This window comes from Aspergillus karnatakaensis, assembly GCF_047715665.1.
Source record: "Aspergillus karnatakaensis strain CBS 102800 unplaced genomic scaffold BJY04scaffold_1, whole genome shotgun sequence".
Lineage (NCBI taxonomy): Eukaryota > Fungi > Ascomycota > Eurotiomycetes > Eurotiales > Aspergillaceae > Aspergillus > Aspergillus karnatakaensis.
In genome coordinates, this window is record NW_027395713.1 from 376,038 (window position 1) to 392,384 (window position 16,347).

The 16,347-nt window shown below is 49.4% G+C and overlaps 8 protein-coding genes across 8 annotated transcripts; 1 reads left to right on the forward strand and 7 right to left on the reverse strand.

The window, feature by feature from the left end:
* Window positions 1-24: 24 nt before the first annotated feature.
* Window positions 25-1,422, reverse strand: BJY04DRAFT_1618 (uncharacterized protein). Its single transcript, XM_073709057.1, has one exon. It carries the CDS (start codon window positions 1,184-1,186, stop codon window positions 113-115), a length of 1,074 nt encoding a protein of 357 aa, XP_073577179.1. The 5' UTR covers window positions 1,187-1,422; the 3' UTR covers window positions 25-112.
* On the reverse strand, window positions 1,301-3,623 carry BJY04DRAFT_1604 (putative iron-regulated transporter). The gene is made up of 8 exons (XM_073709037.1): window positions 3,212-3,623; window positions 2,998-3,158; window positions 2,907-2,946; window positions 2,688-2,848; window positions 2,118-2,633; window positions 1,760-2,055; window positions 1,404-1,534; window positions 1,301-1,336 (listed from the first exon to the last, which is right to left on the reverse strand). The coding sequence occupies exons 1-7, from the start codon at window positions 3,486-3,488 to the stop codon at window positions 1,519-1,521; spliced, it is 1,467 nt and encodes a 488-aa protein (XP_073577180.1). The 5' UTR covers window positions 3,489-3,623; the 3' UTR covers window positions 1,301-1,336; window positions 1,404-1,518.
* Window positions 3,624-3,676: 53 nt separating this feature from the next.
* BJY04DRAFT_175753 (mitochondrial 37S ribosomal mS47 domain-containing protein) lies at window positions 3,677-5,516 on the reverse strand. The gene is made up of 3 exons (XM_073709381.1): window positions 5,287-5,516; window positions 5,064-5,231; window positions 3,677-4,991 (listed from the first exon to the last, which is right to left on the reverse strand). Exons 1-3 carry the CDS (start codon window positions 5,407-5,409, stop codon window positions 3,759-3,761), a joined length of 1,524 nt encoding a protein of 507 aa, XP_073577181.1. The 5' UTR covers window positions 5,410-5,516; the 3' UTR covers window positions 3,677-3,758.
* Window positions 5,517-5,684: 168 nt separating this feature from the next.
* Window positions 5,685-6,919, reverse strand: BJY04DRAFT_175755 (mitochondrial 54S ribosomal protein uL4m). Its single transcript, XM_073709382.1, has 2 exons — window positions 6,707-6,919; window positions 5,685-6,653 (listed from the first exon to the last, which is right to left on the reverse strand). The coding sequence occupies exons 1-2, from the start codon at window positions 6,788-6,790 to the stop codon at window positions 5,871-5,873; spliced, it is 867 nt and encodes a 288-aa protein (XP_073577182.1). The 5' UTR covers window positions 6,791-6,919; the 3' UTR covers window positions 5,685-5,870.
* Window positions 6,918-8,519, forward strand: BJY04DRAFT_1662 (mitochondrial 54S ribosomal protein mL38). Its single transcript, XM_073709131.1, has 2 exons — window positions 6,918-7,551; window positions 7,602-8,519. The coding sequence occupies exons 1-2, from the start codon at window positions 7,017-7,019 to the stop codon at window positions 8,327-8,329; spliced, it is 1,263 nt and encodes a 420-aa protein (XP_073577183.1). The 5' UTR covers window positions 6,918-7,016; the 3' UTR covers window positions 8,330-8,519.
* On the reverse strand, window positions 8,415-9,222 carry BJY04DRAFT_1655 (putative mitochondrial inner membrane protease subunit 1). The gene is made up of 2 exons (XM_073709120.1): window positions 8,787-9,222; window positions 8,415-8,679 (listed from the first exon to the last, which is right to left on the reverse strand). The coding sequence occupies exons 1-2, from the start codon at window positions 9,144-9,146 to the stop codon at window positions 8,500-8,502; spliced, it is 540 nt and encodes a 179-aa protein (XP_073577184.1). The 5' UTR covers window positions 9,147-9,222; the 3' UTR covers window positions 8,415-8,499.
* A 542-nt stretch (window positions 9,223-9,764) lies between these two features.
* Window positions 9,765-11,206, reverse strand: BJY04DRAFT_175760 (beta-lactamase-like protein). Its single transcript, XM_073709383.1, has 8 exons — window positions 10,988-11,206; window positions 10,836-10,923; window positions 10,709-10,780; window positions 10,417-10,658; window positions 10,277-10,368; window positions 10,087-10,221; window positions 10,011-10,037; window positions 9,765-9,962 (listed from the first exon to the last, which is right to left on the reverse strand). The coding sequence occupies exons 1-8, from the start codon at window positions 11,103-11,105 to the stop codon at window positions 9,879-9,881; spliced, it is 858 nt and encodes a 285-aa protein (XP_073577185.1). The 5' UTR covers window positions 11,106-11,206; the 3' UTR covers window positions 9,765-9,878.
* A 1,802-nt stretch (window positions 11,207-13,008) lies between these two features.
* BJY04DRAFT_175763 (uncharacterized protein) lies at window positions 13,009-14,247 on the reverse strand. Its single transcript, XM_073709384.1, has one exon. The coding sequence runs from the start codon at window positions 14,212-14,214 to the stop codon at window positions 13,198-13,200; it is 1,017 nt and encodes a 338-aa protein (XP_073577186.1). The 5' UTR covers window positions 14,215-14,247; the 3' UTR covers window positions 13,009-13,197.
* Window positions 14,248-16,347: the final 2,100 nt, after the last annotated feature.

Genomic DNA, 16,347 nt, shown 5'->3' on the forward strand with positions numbered 1-16,347 from the left:
TGAAGGTGGTGTGGTTGGAAGAAGTAATTAATGGATTGCGGGGGCGGACTTGTCCCCGCATTGCTTACATTGATCTAAAACTATATAATTATCTCAACTAAGAACCTATCGATTATAACCTCTGGGTACGCCTGCGGATCTTCGCTTGCCTCAAGTAGCCATCATTCTGGTATACACGAAGAGCCACCCCTCTCCATCCATGCCAGGTATTAACACAGTTGAGTACCCTGAGGAGCGCTCCGAATGGGCCATAAAAGCCCTGCCAGTTAGGCGAAGTAAAATCGAATTCGCAACAGTACTCAAACCAATGGATAATCCGCCCCTGCCATGCGATTGCAGCAAGATCTCCACGGCCTTTATCCTCGAGTATCTGCGCAAATTCCAGCTCATCAGCCCCCAACTCGGTCGTTCCAGCATAGAATTCGGTGGCCGGAAGAAGCATCCTTGGAGAATTAAAAGCTGCAGACGCTGTATCTGTTTGGGTCCAATCCCAGCCCATTAAGCCAGTTATCTGGTACTCATCGTCAACCAACATTTGCTGGCTGTGATATCTTAGGTAAAATTGCCCATCGCCATGGTTGCGACCGAAGACTTCTTCCATTCTGTTCAGAGCTATTCGGTGAAGAAAGCGGCTGACCAGGTAAGTGTCGATCGCTTGCCGATCGTAACGCCTCGCTCTTCTAATCTCATCGAGCGTTATTTGAAGTTTTGCTAAAAGGTAGTCCCTTGTAGAAGAATATGGTCCTAGCCGTCCCATTCGAGACTGTTGAAACTCTGTCAAGCAAGCTCGCACCAGAGGCTTAACATGATCAGTATTTGGTGAATCCAAGGAGCCCACCCTGTCAAAAGGAAACTTCTGCAGATTGATATGGATATCAGCGAGCTGATGCATAACTTTCCTCTTCTGCGGCGATGGGAGAAGATGCCAGTTTTGAAGCGGTTGACCCCAGAGTTTCTCGACAAGGATATAGGGTGCTCCAATAGGGTGCCCCTGGCCGAGGTAATAGTCAAGAACTTTGGGAACGGGAATGTTTGTCTTGCTCATGAATTGCAGTGTAGCAATTTCACTGCGCATCTGATAAGTGACCAAGTCCGCTGGCAGAGAAACATTAGGTTGGCGAAAACGTGCAAGCCAGCCGATTCCATCTGAAAATTGGATCTCGATATGATAGTTCACCTTGTCCATATTGTCCTCGAGGCTTTGTGTAGAGCAAGGCACACCGTTGCGGAGGACACTGGCGAGGGAGCGAAGTGCAGGAAGATTTATTTTTTTCAGGAATTCCGTCCTCCCCTGTTGCTGAGCTGTATTGGCCCCAGGGTGGTCAGTGTCCACACCCTTTCCAGGTCAAAGTTAGCTAGTGACTGGCTAGACCAGGCCATGACCACATAGTGAAATAACTTACCTTGAGACCATGGTGTTGATCGTTCTCTGATCCAGCAGAGCCCGCGGTTGTTAGGTGATCGCAGCAGTCACACTTTCCAGAGTCGGGTATACAGTTTTTATGGGAAGGTACAAAGTCACAGGTCCACATAGCTATTGAGAAGACCTCCGTCAGGCTAAGAATGAATGATAAGAGACTGTGTGTATAGGCTGATAATTCTTCGCCAGTAATATGTTGTAAATGGGAGAGGAATAAAATGAGATATGGAAATAGAACATTATTTCAGAGCAAGAATTGAAGCTGGTGGGAGTCTTGTAATTAGGCTTGAACGAGGAAGGAGCGTTGACAGTTGGTTAAGAGACAGGGTCAGAATATACCTGGATATCACGGATGAGACTACTAGCCACGTCCATCGATACTTATTTAAGATGTACCAGTCTATCGTGTTATATCCTGCTATCTCCCATACACTTAGACGTATGGAGTAAATGCCCCCTTTCTCTCCGGACATACGCCGCGAAGCATGCTGCAGCAACGGCAATAGCCCCGTAGCTGATATACACGGGGTACTTGAACTGTTCAGGATCTTGGAAAACAATTGTCGTGGCGAACGACAACATCTCGAAAACGCTCTGTAGCGCCATTTCCGTGGCAGAGAATCGAGCCCGGCTGCCTGCATCAATTCCCTAACATCATCAGTAATAAAATTGCGCACTAGCATTGCTGTGAGCATACCTCCTGCACGAGAAATTGAACAGATAGGTCGAATCCCCATAACCCTAATCTGCTGAGAGCCACACCTGCTATGAGACTTCCTGCAACCAGTTGAGGATAGTCGCTAGCAAAGGCAAACGCGGCCACGGAGGTAGCCAGCGTCACAAACTGCCAATTGAGGAACCACAGCCCGGACCGAATAGGCCCAATGCGGTTCATCAAGAACGGAGCAGCCCAGGTACCAGATAGCTCAGCTACAACAGCACCAATTCTCATGGCACTGACTTGTAGTGAGCTGAATCCAGAGTAGAGCAGGAAAGTTACCATCGTAGGGCCGAACGATAGCACAGTGAGGTAGAGAAGACTCAAGGCAAATGAAGCCAGGAAGACAGGCTGTTTTATGTACTCCTGCCAGGGGGCGATGGTGCCACGCAGGTAGTCCAAAATGCTCTGGGACACAATTTGTTCCTCCAGGTTTTCTTCCTCGTCTGTCTCCTGGTTTTGATTGCGATCTAATTGAGGTACAGAGAAATACACCTGCCATTGTTAGCATCAGCATTTGTGCAATCAGTGGAACACGGGGTAAGGTACCTGTGCTATTGCGAAATATTCAACGAGTACAACACCGATATTGATTCCTAGGATAATCCAGATCGCAACTTTAGTAGAGAACAAACCGTCCATCAAAGAAACCACCACGGGAGCAACAAGCTTGCAGAAGAGGTCGATCCGCCTCATTGACGCGTTCAAATCTGTACGAATTGTTGTGAGAAACGCGGGCTGTATCTAACGGCTTGAGGACGGTCTCACCGTGCCTTGGAACGAGTAAAGCTTCAGATATCACAACGGCCTACTGTACGTTAGCAGCCCATTGCAACATGAACGCAGCAGTTTCGCATACCCAATCTCTCTCCACAGAAACGGCATTAGCAGTAGCAGCCAGCTTCTCGACCCCCGCGCATAAGATCAAAATAATAAACAATATCCATGATACGTGAGCAGGTTTTGTCAAAAGAATCCCCAGGATGACACAAGAGGCCGCAACAGGGATCCGTTGCCATACTGCTTATAGTAAGTATCATATCAAAGTGTTTGAAGTCGATCTCAATACATACTGATTGAGTGTCTAATCGCTGATAGCCGGTCCAGTCGATCGACAACTGACCCAAGCCACGATGACAGAATGACGGCAAATAAGGACCGTGCTAAGGCATAGACGGAAGCATAGAGCAATGTCCCCGGATATATTGATGCAAGGAAAACAACAGCACCGAACTCAAACATACGAGAATTCCATGTTGACAGGAAGTGCGAGGTGTACAGTCGAAGCAGCACGCGCTCACTCTGGGGTGAGGTCGGAGTCCCGTTGGGGAGCAAAGGGTCGGTCTCCATGTTGAAGATGAGTATTGAGCGGCCAAGAAATCAAGAAAGTGGATTGTGCGTATCCATCAGTCGAGCTTGTCGCGACTTGCCTTTGGGTTTAGATAAAAGATGAAGAGGACCTTGGAAGGCAAGTCACGCCATTCGGTAACGGTGAAGATGCGGGGAGCGGATAATTTTCTCTACTATCGTGACACTTTCATGGAGCTGAATCTACCGATAGATTTGAACATTGAGAATAATGACCTATTGTAATATACAGACGAAATGAATTAAAGAAAATTATTGAGTAGGTTCACCCTGTTTACGCCATCGCAAACCCTCAGTAGTATTGATGGTTTGTCGAGACAGCACGTCAGAGAGCTTCTGCTTGACGCCCTCCTTGTGTCCAGTAGCAATCATAAAATGTTCAATGATCTGCGACTTTGACGCCGAGTTGTTCCGAATAAATTTCTCAATCTCTTTCTCGCTGGGCAGGGCGTATTTTTCATGTGGGTATTGGTTGTAATCACCTTCGCTGAGGAGTGACATACGCTGCTGTCCTTGAGGGATGGTGAAAAACTGATCAACCTGTTTGTCGGTAACTTGAGCTAGTGTTCGGGGTCGCCACCTTGCACGACGAGCGGGCTTCGAGATGAGAAGCGCCTTAACGCCTTCGACGAAGTCGGGGTGGCTCATAAAGTGAGAAGCGATTTGATGCTCACGCTGAAATGTCTCAGAGATGCTCCATTTCCGGCCAAGGCGCAACTGGCGCAAGGTCACTTTAAGAGACGTAGGGGACCGCTTCCACAAAGTACGGAGCGTCCGATTTGCCCAGTGCGAATAGTCTGCATGCTGTGCCTCGTTCTCCAGTGCCTGCACGATCTCCTCAATTGTATCATACTTGAAGACCTTGTCAATTTTCTGCCGCAACCCTCCCACGAGCTCGAGTGGCTGCTCCTGTTCGGTAGGTAGACCCGTTGAAAATTCAGCCATTGTACGGTTGACCAGGTCTAAGCGCTCGGAGAGAGGCGCAAGGTCGTCAAAGACCAGCTCTGACAGACGAGCCGTCAGGTTGCCGAGAACGCTGGAGTGGAAATAGTGGGTGGCTATGCCGGCGTACAGTGCTTGCACGCCAGTCAGGCGTTCCGACGTTAATGCCAGATAAGTGCCAAGTTCGCCGTCGAGACGCGGAAGAAAGAAGGAGCCGCCAACATCGGGGAAGAAGCCGATGCTCGTTTCGGGCATGGCGAAGACGGTGCGTTCAGTGGCGATACGGAACGGGGCATGAACACTGAGTCCTACACCTCCACCCATCGTAATGCCGTCCATTATGGAGACAAATGGCTTGGAGTAAGTGGCAATAACGTGGTCGAGCTTATATTCGAGGCCGAAGAAATCGGCCGATGCCTTTTGTCCCTCGGGGCCCTTTTCATTCTGTAGAGCAAGTGCAGCCACATCACCACCGGCGCAGAGGGCTTTCGAGCCGGCTCCCGAGAGCATCACGATGTTGGCTAATTGAGACTTCTCATATTCCTATCACGCGCGCTTAAGTTTAGCAACTAGGTTGTAACGAGTATTGGAAAATTTCGAGGACGTGCTACTGACCTTGAGACGAGGAAGAATCTTCCTAACCATTGACCCATTCAATGAGTTGAGCTTCTTCGGCCTGTTCAATTCAATCAGGCGCACTCCGTATCGCGAATTGAAAAGGACATCATCGGGCTCGTCTCCGGGGAGCTCTCTGGGGATCTGTGAGTCTGACGTGGTCGACATCTAACAGAAGACAGGATTAATACGTTGTCCTTAGAGAGTTTCTGAGATAACATACCTTGGAAGCTGAGCCGAAAGCTGGATTGATTAACTTGGCGCGAAGAGGCATGGTGCTTGCTGGGTTTATCCGTGAGATCCAGCTCGACGGCGTTGACCGCGGTAAATTTTGTCGGAGTAACATGGAGGACAGACACACAGTCTGGGGGAGAAGGAGAGAAGGGGGAAAAGGAACGGATGCACCGAGAGGGGAACAGCAGGTAATAAGTCGGGGTAGTGACAAAATGATCGGTTCAAACTCCGCAAGTTGGAGGATTTTCGACCTCGGAAGTTTTTTGCCTGATGCAGTCCGCCGCCGACTAGAAGCGAAGATGGCCGAGGAGTTGAGGACCAACAGCGCTCGCAACGGACCGCCGTTATCTACGTTGGTTTTACTGGCAAATCGATTATACGAATTGGTTTATTTGATTATAACCAAATTTCTATTAAGGGGCTTGTTTGGCGACTCGGACTTTTTGGGCAACTTCAGCCATCGAACATACCACAGCAAAGAAGTAAGATCATTCATACAGGTAAGGAATATATCTATTTGTACAGCCAGGCCAAGTGCCTGATAAGAGAAAGCAGCAGACCCTAGAGTATCACCTAATAATCGTATATAGCCTTCGCCGGCTCGCCCGTCAGATCGCGCGAGTGTGTTTGGAGGATGAGATCCAAAGCCTTCTTCTCCACGATCAATCGCCCTGTCTCCAGCAAATCCTTGACATCAACATCTTGTCGATCAAGGATTTTCGCGTGATGGCCGAGTTGGCCCACGGTCGCAAACAGCTCCTCATCTGGTCGCTCTGTGATCAGAGTTGACCGGCCAAACTCTCGGCCCCAACGGTTAATCTGGAACATTTCCTTGATGAAATGTGTCGTTGCACCTTCTGGAATGCCGATTTTGTCGTCGATGATAATCAGCTGCCCTCGCTTGTATCGATAGCTGAGAGCGATCCGCCAGGCCTTGTCGTAGATCTTCACCGGCAGCGAAGACGAAAAGTCTCGGGGATGAGGACCGAAAGCGACACCACCACCACGCCGAATAGGCGATTTCTTATCACCAGCACGCGCCCTTCCAGTTCCCTTCTGCGCGAACAGCTTCTTATTACTTCCATGCACGTCCTTTCTCCACTTTGTACTCGCCGAGCCTTGTCGGGTCGAATCACCTTCGTAGATAACGGCGCGGTGTAGAATATCTCTTCGAAGAGGCATCATGAGGTGATCGCGTTGGTATTCGACGAACTTGACGGGCTCCATGGTTGGGAATGAATAAGTAGTCGCCAGGACCGGTTTCGGAGCCCACTTCTTGAGAAGCTCTTCTCTCGAGAGGTATTGAGGATTGTTGCCTGCCGTCTCTGTACTTATTGAGCGCGAGAGGCATTTCTGCTGTACAATTTATCAGTCACTGGTTACCTCCGCGTGGGTTGGGTGAGCCATACGGTGGTGGCTTCAGCGCCAGAAAGGAAACCCTTTGAGCTCCGTGACAGCCATCGAAAGGTGCCAAAAGCGCTGCTCCCGACCATTGTGACGGCGCAGCAAGCGAAAGTTGCCTGAGAAGTAGGTTTTGCTGTGTAGAGGTGGAATTGGTCTGATTAAAGGCAGCCAAAAGTCCGATTTGAAGCGGTAGTTGGCACTAGTGGTGAGGCTTGGCAAACCTGGAAAAAAAAGTTCCCGGCCAGAGTTGCCCTCAGCATCGGAGCAAGTCGACCATCTCCTCCTATCTCCAGCGACTCCAATCACCCAGCAACAATGGCCCATTGTGAGCGGGCCTCTAGGCCTCTCATTCAATGCCTTCATAAATCATCAATCAGAGGACTTTCGAGCGTCCAGCTCCAAACGACACGAACGTTCCAGACAACGACTATTGTCCGCGATGAAGCCCAGCCCGAAGCCGCGAGGGTGCCTTTTTACAAGGCGCCCGATCCAACACTCGTCTCGAGTCCTCGGTTGGAGCGCAGACTGATACGACAAGGTATTCTTCCGGTTGGATCCCGTCGTCGCCGTGCCGCTTTACAGGATACGCCCGGCATACCTTTCGAAGAGCTACCGTATCAGTGCTTTCAGGAGGCGCGGAAAGTTCTGCTTGCAGATAGGGAGGAGAAGCTCAAGGATATCACAGCGACCAGCGAGAAGATTGCGAGGCTCCAGGCTTTGCCAGAGGAAGAACAAAAAAATGGTTCCATCAAGTCTAGGCTCGGCGCGTTGGAACGCCATCTCGAGAAGCTCAAGGTTCTCGCGGATATCAACGACCCGTTGGTCAAGAAACGATTTGAGGACGGACTTGGTATGCTTAGTCTGTTGTGGTACTTGAAAAATGCTAACAGCCGCAACTAGGTGATATGTCCAAGCCTATTTACCGTCACCTGGCCGATCAGAAATGGAGAGAGTACCGCCGCAAGATCATCGTTCAAAGAATAACGCAGATGAAAGTCATCCCCGATGTCCTCCCTTATTGTGATCCGGTGGTCGACGTGAAACTTTACTTCAACAGAAAGGCCGTGCAGCCAGGAGAGTTTGTCGACTCATTGGTCAGCACTAATGTCCCAAAACTCGATGTGCAGATGTTCGATGGTGGTGAGAAGCTAGTGACAATCGCCGTCGTGGACTCTGACGTCCCCAATGTCTTAGAGGACAAGTTTGATTACAAGATGCATTATTTTGCCGTCAACGTCCCCCTTTCGGCCGTCAACAACAAGATCGACCTGGCCGCACTATCGACTGACTCTCAAGTCGTCCTGCCTTGGCTGCCCCCGGTTGCTCAAAAGGGCAGTCCTTACCACCGTCTGTCAATGTTTGTCTTGGAACAAAAGAATTCCAAGCCTCTAGATTTTGCGTCCATCAAGGCCCGTGAGACGGACCGCGACAACCTGCTCCTCCGAACATTACAAGCGCGGTACCGCCTGAAGCCCATTGGAGCACACCTGTTCCGAACCATTTTCGACGAAAACACTCTCGAAGTCATGAAGCAGACTGGCTTCGCTGATGCCGAGTTTGAACTTCGGCGCAAGAAATCCGAAGCTCTCCCTTACAAGCGAAGGAACACACTCAGGATGCGCGGGTAGTGTTTGGTTCGCCATTCTGTCTTCTATCATGTTCGTTTCTAGAGATGTACTGTACAACCATATGTATGAATATAGCACCGTTCAAATCCAGCCAACTCCAACCAACTCCAACTCCGAATATGCACTCATAGTATACAAGAGATCCAAGACAGCGATATAAAAAACCCTCATCATAAATCCGCCTCCTCAGCCGGCTTCAACGAATTCTCCACCCATTGTATCTTCGACAACGGCCAAACACGCGCAATCACCTTCCCGTTAATCAACCCCATCGGAATCGGGCCATAATTCCTCGAATCCCTCGACCACGGCAGATTATCCCCGCCAACATAAACATGCCCTTCCGGTACCTGCGTAAACAAGCCAATCGCATGAGCACTCAATGACCCCAATAACTCCAGTAGACACCCTCCTCCTCCTGCTGCGCAACAGCAAGAGGGGGGGAAAAAAGACATACCCGAATCATTTCGCCCAGCCCCCCCACCTCCGTAGCAAGTGCCTCATCCCGACAGACAAAGTCCCCCGGTAAACCTAGTACTCTCTTTGCGCCATGCACACCCAGAAAACTCGGATGGTAGAACCGTACTACATCGCCAACCTCCACACCCTTCCCGTGTTGATGCCGCCGCGAAACAAGCAGGTAGTCGCCTCTAGGTGAGAAAGTCGGGTACATTGAGGGTCCCTCGGCGAGTTGGACCGTGAATATGTGCTCCCATGTTAGTGTGAGGAGGCAGAATGCGGAGGCTGTATAGTAGGTTGTTCGGAGGACGGAGCGCGGGGTGGTGGTGCGGAGGAGGTGGCGGAGGAGTTTTTCCATGTTGGGTTGTCTGGACGCTTTATCGCATGGTATTAGGGTGTTGTTTGAGGGTCAATTGCTGTGATCCGAGTGTATCTGTAGAGCTCTAGCTCGATCGCGTGGTTTTGGAGCTCCGGGTGGGTTTCCGGGGGGAAACATGTCTCACGTGACTGCAAGGCTGAATTTAAGAGAATTTTTTTGTGGGTAGAGTTTTGATCTTTCTCACAACCTCAATCTCTGAAATTGAGCGACCAAATACCGGCATGACCTCAATACATCCATGTATTGATTTCCACAATCATCAGAGGACCTATCGGCCTTCTTCAGGTGCTTAATGTTGCCCTGAGAGAGCGTTCCGTTTCCCTCATTAGCTAGACGTTTTTCTTTTGTCTTTTTTTCTCGTTTTACACAACAGCTTCTAAAATTGCTAGAGCTCGCCGCTGCCGAAATACATATCCAGAGCGCGTGAGTGTGGACAGTGAAGCAAGATGAATATCTACTTTTCCAGTCTGACTGGAATCCCCGAACGATAGCCCGGCTTGGACCCCATTTAAGTATGGGAATGGGAGGCTGGGTGGTAAGACGGGATACAACTTGCCATCTTATGTATTTTTTTTTATTCATAGAGAATCATAGAGAATGAATGATGCATTTACTTTGTGTTTTGACTGTTGTGTTTACGTTTGTAATCTGGTTCATGGCACGAACATGAGTCTTGTTCGGAGCAAATTGTAGTTTTGAGGTTTGCCTGGTTTACATGGAGTTCTTCATCTCTCGCAGAGCAGCCATGACTTCAACGGGGTCCGTCTTGCCTGTTTTCTTCTGCACTTCGGGGTCCTACATGCTGTCAGTTTAGGACATACTGTCTAGGTGAGCACAACTTACATTAACCCGCATGAAGACATTATGAAGCTACAGACAACATTAGTCCGAATTCAAGTCATTGAGATCGAGGCCATACCTTCTCATCACCAATTGTGAATTTGCCCTGTGTTTGCTGGTTCGCATTCGCAAAAGCTTCCAACTTCTTGATAGGTTCAGACTGCGAGACAGCAAGGCAGAATTTCACGTTGGTTTTGGTGTACTCGTGTCCGGGCTATGATGGTTAGCCTTGCCACTTCTCAGAAGTCAGCGACATCAGCTGAACATACATAAACCTTGGTGTCATCCGGCAAAGAAGCCAACGTCTCATTCAAAGCCTTGTGCATTTCCGGCGCAGTACCCTCGAAGAACCGTCCGCATCCTATACACGTCTCAGCAAATCTCTCGTCCCTAAAACTGAGTTACTCACCACCGATAAACAGCGTGTCGCCAGTAAAAACAACCTTCTCATCGCCATCCTGCATAAAATAACAAATGCTATCCTGCGTGTGGCAAGGCGTATGCAACGCCGTCACGGAGATCCGCTCTCCGATTTTGAAGACTTCCCCGTGGGCGGGGGTTTTGGTGACAGACTTGCAGTCTTTTCCGCCGATGATGGGGACCTTGAATGATTTGAGAACTTCCTCATTGCCGCCGGCATGGTCCCAATGGCTATGGCATGGTTAATATGGCAAAATACAGAGGAGAGGAGCATTACGTACTGATGTGTGTTTACGATGGCAGTCAAATTGATCTTACCAGCCTTACTTTGAGCCTCGAGCTCAGGGACCACTCTAGATAGAGAATCAGCTATGCTTCCGATATATACCAAAGCAAAAGTCAACATACTCAGGCGGATTAGCAGGATCAATAATGACGGACTGCTTCGTTGGCTCATCTGTCACCAGGTAGGCATAGTTATTGCCCTTCCCCGTCCCTATATCGTTTCAGAACTGATTCAAAACAAACAATCGATCATCGCAAGAGGAATGGCGACATACACATAGGTAGCGACTGGATATGCATCTTTCTGGATCGCGGCAGCGATGATCTCGTAAAACTAGCAAGGACCTTGGGGAATGGTGTCGGCCTTGTGGCGCGTATAAAGACGAAGCTCATGGACAGTGAACAAAAACCGTTTATTTGAAAACGTCTGCGATCCGCGTTTTATAATCGGGATATTTGGAGTCGTTCGGTGATAACGCCGGTGTCGATGTCTAATGCCGGGTTATTTGAAGAGGGGTATAATGGGGATTACCTCATAGGCTGGCCGGGGAAGTATCAGCCACTATATGTGGCGGTGCGTGTACTCTGCGATCTATACAAATTGGTGGAGGCCGGACGTCGTTGTAAAGATGGTATAGTGTTAACATTAGTGTATACAAATGGTATACAACAGGTCTATGACTATACTATGCCTAACTGCCGGTTATCCCAGCTATCTGCCGGTTCCCAGCCAAAATTTCTCAATGTCTTCAGGTCGTCATCTATTTCCGATATTGAGGGAGGTTCATCCGATGAATGAGGGGAAGATATCGCAGGTAGATTGTTTCCCTTCTTTCCGAGACTCTTCTTCAGTAGGGTTGTCCAATGATTCGTGCTACCCTCGCAAACGGTCTGGATATAAGAATATGACAAAACCCGTCTATGCGTACTCCACTGCCCAGATCGTAGTATATGGTCCAGCCATGTATACACGCCTTCGCAGAAGGGGTCACTCTTCGTATTTGGTGAACTAGAAAAGGCTAGCTCATCAACCATCGTTTCTACCAAAGTGACGACAAATGAAGGATATCCTTCCGCGACCGACTGTAAAAACGGATCCCACTTGTCGATGACTTCGGCCATGGAATCACCAAGTCTTAAAGGTCAGCATGCATCTCACAAAAGTAGAGAAAGCCCTTACCTCCGCCCCGAAGGAACCAAAGTTTCATCCCTCAACAGAGCCCGCACAAGCACCGTCACCCCCTTCAACTCCTTTAGCGTAGAAACCACCTGCGTCGCAACCGAAGCCAACTCCTGTTGAACTCTCCTCTTCTTCTTCGGCGGCTCACCCACAGAACTAGACCCAGAACTGACCCCATCAACTAGCGCCCTCGCTTGCTCCAGAGAACCTCTCAAGGCCACCTCAACCCCATCACCCTCGCCATCCCCACGCACTGCCTCTCCCATCTCCAAGCCCCCAAGCCCAATCCCCGGCTCAACTGCATGCGTAACACCCCGCCAGTAAAAGTCCCACAACCAGGTTAATGACCTCACGGTTGAATCCCTCAACACTGTCAAACTCGGTAACTCGCGATGCGTCGCCTCGTGCCTCAACTCAACGAATGAGGCAGGGAGACCTAGATCCATAGCTCTCCCAAACATGCTCTTACGGGCGCCGTAAAGCTTTGAGTCAACAAGACCGGTCACGAATCTAGAGTCAGTTAGTATCTCAGTTCGAAAGGTTTTAATTCGATTGAGAGAGGTAATTTCGGCAGTCTTCGAGGAGATAGAAGACAATGCAACTACAAAGAACATACCGACAAAAAGCAGCCGAATACGTAGCTCGAATCGAAAACACGGAGTTTTTCTGCGCATCGTCGTGGAGAATCGCATCTGTCAAGAGCGCCGTGGCCTCAACAGAGTGCGGCAAATTGCCGCGCAATTTCCAGGCTCCAACCTAGAACGCAATTAGCACCATTCACAAAGCCTATGGGCAGTCGATAGAAGAAGATCAATCAATACATACTGTTGCGCAGGCATGAGAGCGCAAATCAGATCCTTCATAGTCAGGCGCGGGGTAGAACTGGCTCCTTACGGTGAGGAGATCAGCATGGGTTTTCCATGGTGTGAATATGACTTTTGCCATAATTTTCAAGTGCTTTCTTTTATTGTTAGCAGAGAGAAGAGAGTGGCTGTATATTCAGGGTCTGCGATTTTTATGCGTGGAAAAATGTTGTTCCGTCCGAAATCATTTGAGTGTGGTTTCAATTTCATGGTCAAGTTTCATTTTTGTACCTGTAATGGACAATAGAATCGATTACATTATGATGTGTTATGATTGTTGATGTCTATCTGATGCAGAATAGTGAATAACGCCCTCCAGTCCATTTGACCAGTCCTGGGTATCCCTTGCTTGTATGCTATGCTATGCTGTCCCTTCTAAAAATTCAAACTCCGCGCTATGCGATAAAAATGTGAAAAGAAAATAATGCAGGGACGAGTCAACTCAAATCCATCCGTATCCGTAATTCATGCATGGGGTTGCTCCAACACTGAAGGGAGGTTGTGTCTCGACCATACCACGCTGTTGCACATCTTCATCGTCTTCGAAGAAAAAGGAGTTTTGCATCATCATGCCACTGGCGTTGTTGGTCTGTTGGCTTGCGTCGTAATGTGAGTTTGGTTGTTGATGGGATTCACTAGCTCGCTCTGGAATTGGCCCTTGGTCGTCATCATCTTCCGCGTCGTCTTCATCCGCCTCATTCTCAGGGGAAGGCGTGAATGTTTCCTCCAATTTCAAGCCTTTGCCGTTCAATCCGTACAATGACCCTTCTGTGAGGGAATCTGGGTTGTTGTAGAGGCCCATTCCGACAAGTTCGTCCTCGGGGTCCGCCTTCTCGAGAATAGGCATAGATTGCGAGTCAAGATCATCGCCAAAATGTTGAATAGGAAGAAAGTCAGGGGTGACAGGTTCCGTCATACGTCCCGGTGACGAGACACTGCCGTAGTTAGAGGCAGGGGCTCCTACGGACGGGACGCTCTGGTTCATTGATACCATGTCGAATGGCCAGCTATTCGAAGTAGGCTGTACAAAGGAAGGAGTCAAGCCCGGCGTGGACCCTTCCCAAGAGACGCCGTCGAATTGAGGATCATTGGCCTGCAGAAAAGACGACCGTTGTATCGGCAGTTGATTTTCCGCAGTAGGGGCAAAGTTGTGCTGCAAGGTGGAGATGTCGAATGGAGCATATGATTGCAACATACTCCCATCATCGAAGGTATTGGCCATCGCTTGCATGGGCTGAGGGCCGGCATGAGCTACTGAGAACATTTGAGAATTGGTATCTGCATTCGCAGGATAGTAGTGTTGTGGAACTGAATATTCTGGCTGCCTTGATGCAGGGTGCCAGCTAATGGGCCGAGACCGTCTTTCGCTCTGGATTGCAGACGCCATCATAGCAGCATTCACAGAGGACTGGTAATCCTGGCTTGGAAGTTGTTGGTACATAGGCGAACTGTGAGGCATGGTGGTTGTCCTTCGTCTGCCGGCAGACGAAGGACTATTCCCAGCGCTACGAGGCTTTGTAACACGGCCGCTTAGCCTGGGTTTCGGGAAGGCATAAATGAAATCTTGGAGAGTCGATGAATGAACGCATGGTTGGCTATTCTGGGCCCAATGCGAGCCCACGAAGGGCGCTTGTGTTTGTGGGTAGTAGGTCATAGGTCGAAGATAATTGTTGTAGAAGGTGTAGGCGTTTGGCGATGATATGGTGATGCCTAAGTGCAGTAGTCGAGCAGGCGTAGATTGCGAGCAGGTATCATTTTTTTATGGGAAGGGTGAAAGGCAGGTCCGGGATATTGAAGGCAGGAAGAGGAAGGAGGTATATATGGAAGCGTAGCATCAAAGGCAGGGCGGATCCATGGATGACTGTAGCAATGATATGCAAAGGAAGCACTAGCTTCAACTGGGGCTTAAGACTTCTGACACAGGGGGGGTCATCAGGCAGGCGCTGAGGCAAGGTACAAGGAAGGCAGCTCCATACGGAGGACAAGTCCCGAGGTCGCACATCTCTCAGTTCCTGGTTTAGGTGTAGTAGTATGGAGGATTGAATGGAGATAATTGGGCCAGATCACCGGTAAGAGATTCAGCTGAAAATAGAGCAAAGAAAAATTCAAAGAGGAAAGGTGGAACACAATCAGGGAGCCTTGTGGCCCAGAAGCGGGTTTGTTTAGTCGATGAGCATGGCATTGGTATGGATGCAGAATTCCTGATCTACCATCCGCTAGAGCTCCACGATCCATTGCCTATTGCCGTTAGTCATGCACATGCTGGCTCAGATGACACGACGTTGACACAACATAAGTAGTAAGCTAATTAGTGGTGGGATTGGAACTTGGAACAGGAGAGAGTTTATTGAGAGTTGCTAGCAAGGCGCTGGGACAATCTGGGAAGGAAGGAGCGAGGGACCGTCCCTTAGTGACTTTCTCACAGAGTGAATAATTAAAAACGCACGCCCAGTCTTAATGGAGCCCGGAAGGCGCCCATGCCTGGATGCCATGCCATTGCCAGCGCCATGGGATGGAGTCACAACTAACGACGCGGCAATCGCCTGCCTGGATTCTGGACTCCTTTAGAACAGCGCCGGCTCAACAAGGTGATGATAATCAACCTCTGGGGAGAAAGAGGGTCCTGGCTCCTAAGTAAGAGCTAAATTCGCTAGGATCCATGATTGTAGTGAGGGGATCAGAGTCACCGGTCCATTGAGAACTGAGCTTTGGACGGGATCTCGAGCAGCGCCAGTATGGAACATTTAAAACTCAGCCCACCAGACTACGACTAGCTTTTGAGTCTTTGGACAGGCCCGTGTGAGTCCCACCCACTCTTTTTCCTATTAATTTTTCCTGGCGCTTGGCTGTGTGCTGACAGTGTTTCCTAACTGAGTAAGGTTGTAAATACTATCCAGCTCATATCGGGTTAGTCCATAAAGACACTGCAGTGCCTTATATCGTATCCAGATTGTTTAACGAGAAAAGGACAGAGTCAGACAGATCAGAAAGCGCAGAATAATGCAACTTCCAGATCACCGTCCCTGTCGCAGCTGTCTGCGTGACCAGAATCCTTCCCTTCTGTGCAAGGCAATCCCTTTGGATTATTACGTACTCCATCCCGGCCTCTCCCTTTCTGATTTCAACCCTGCCGATTCTTCCTGCGTCCCCACAAGTTCACCGTTTCCAGCCCGTCAAATCGCCGTTACGCAAGGTTACAAGCGATCAGCCTTGGCTTGAATACCCCGGAGTCTCACGGCGATTACGAAAATGTGATGAGTGGATGATAGGCCATCCAAGTGTCAGGCGCCTCGCCAGCAGAGAGACTCACCAAAACACCTCTACTTACGTACAATCCCAAATTCGCTCTATTATCACCGATCCGGACCAATGATGTGAGTGGCTATTTTCCTATCCTCAAGAGGCTTTTTCAGAGGACAATTCGCTTACCGCGGACACAGTTTGCTTGGATTCTGATCTATAAGACTCCGACGACTCCGTCATTCAGGAGCCCATGATTGTTCTCCATAGCGGAACAGTCTAACCCGAAATGGCTGACACAACGATCCCGGACTCCTGGAGCCCAGGAATCCAGAAACAGAAAGGCAAAAAA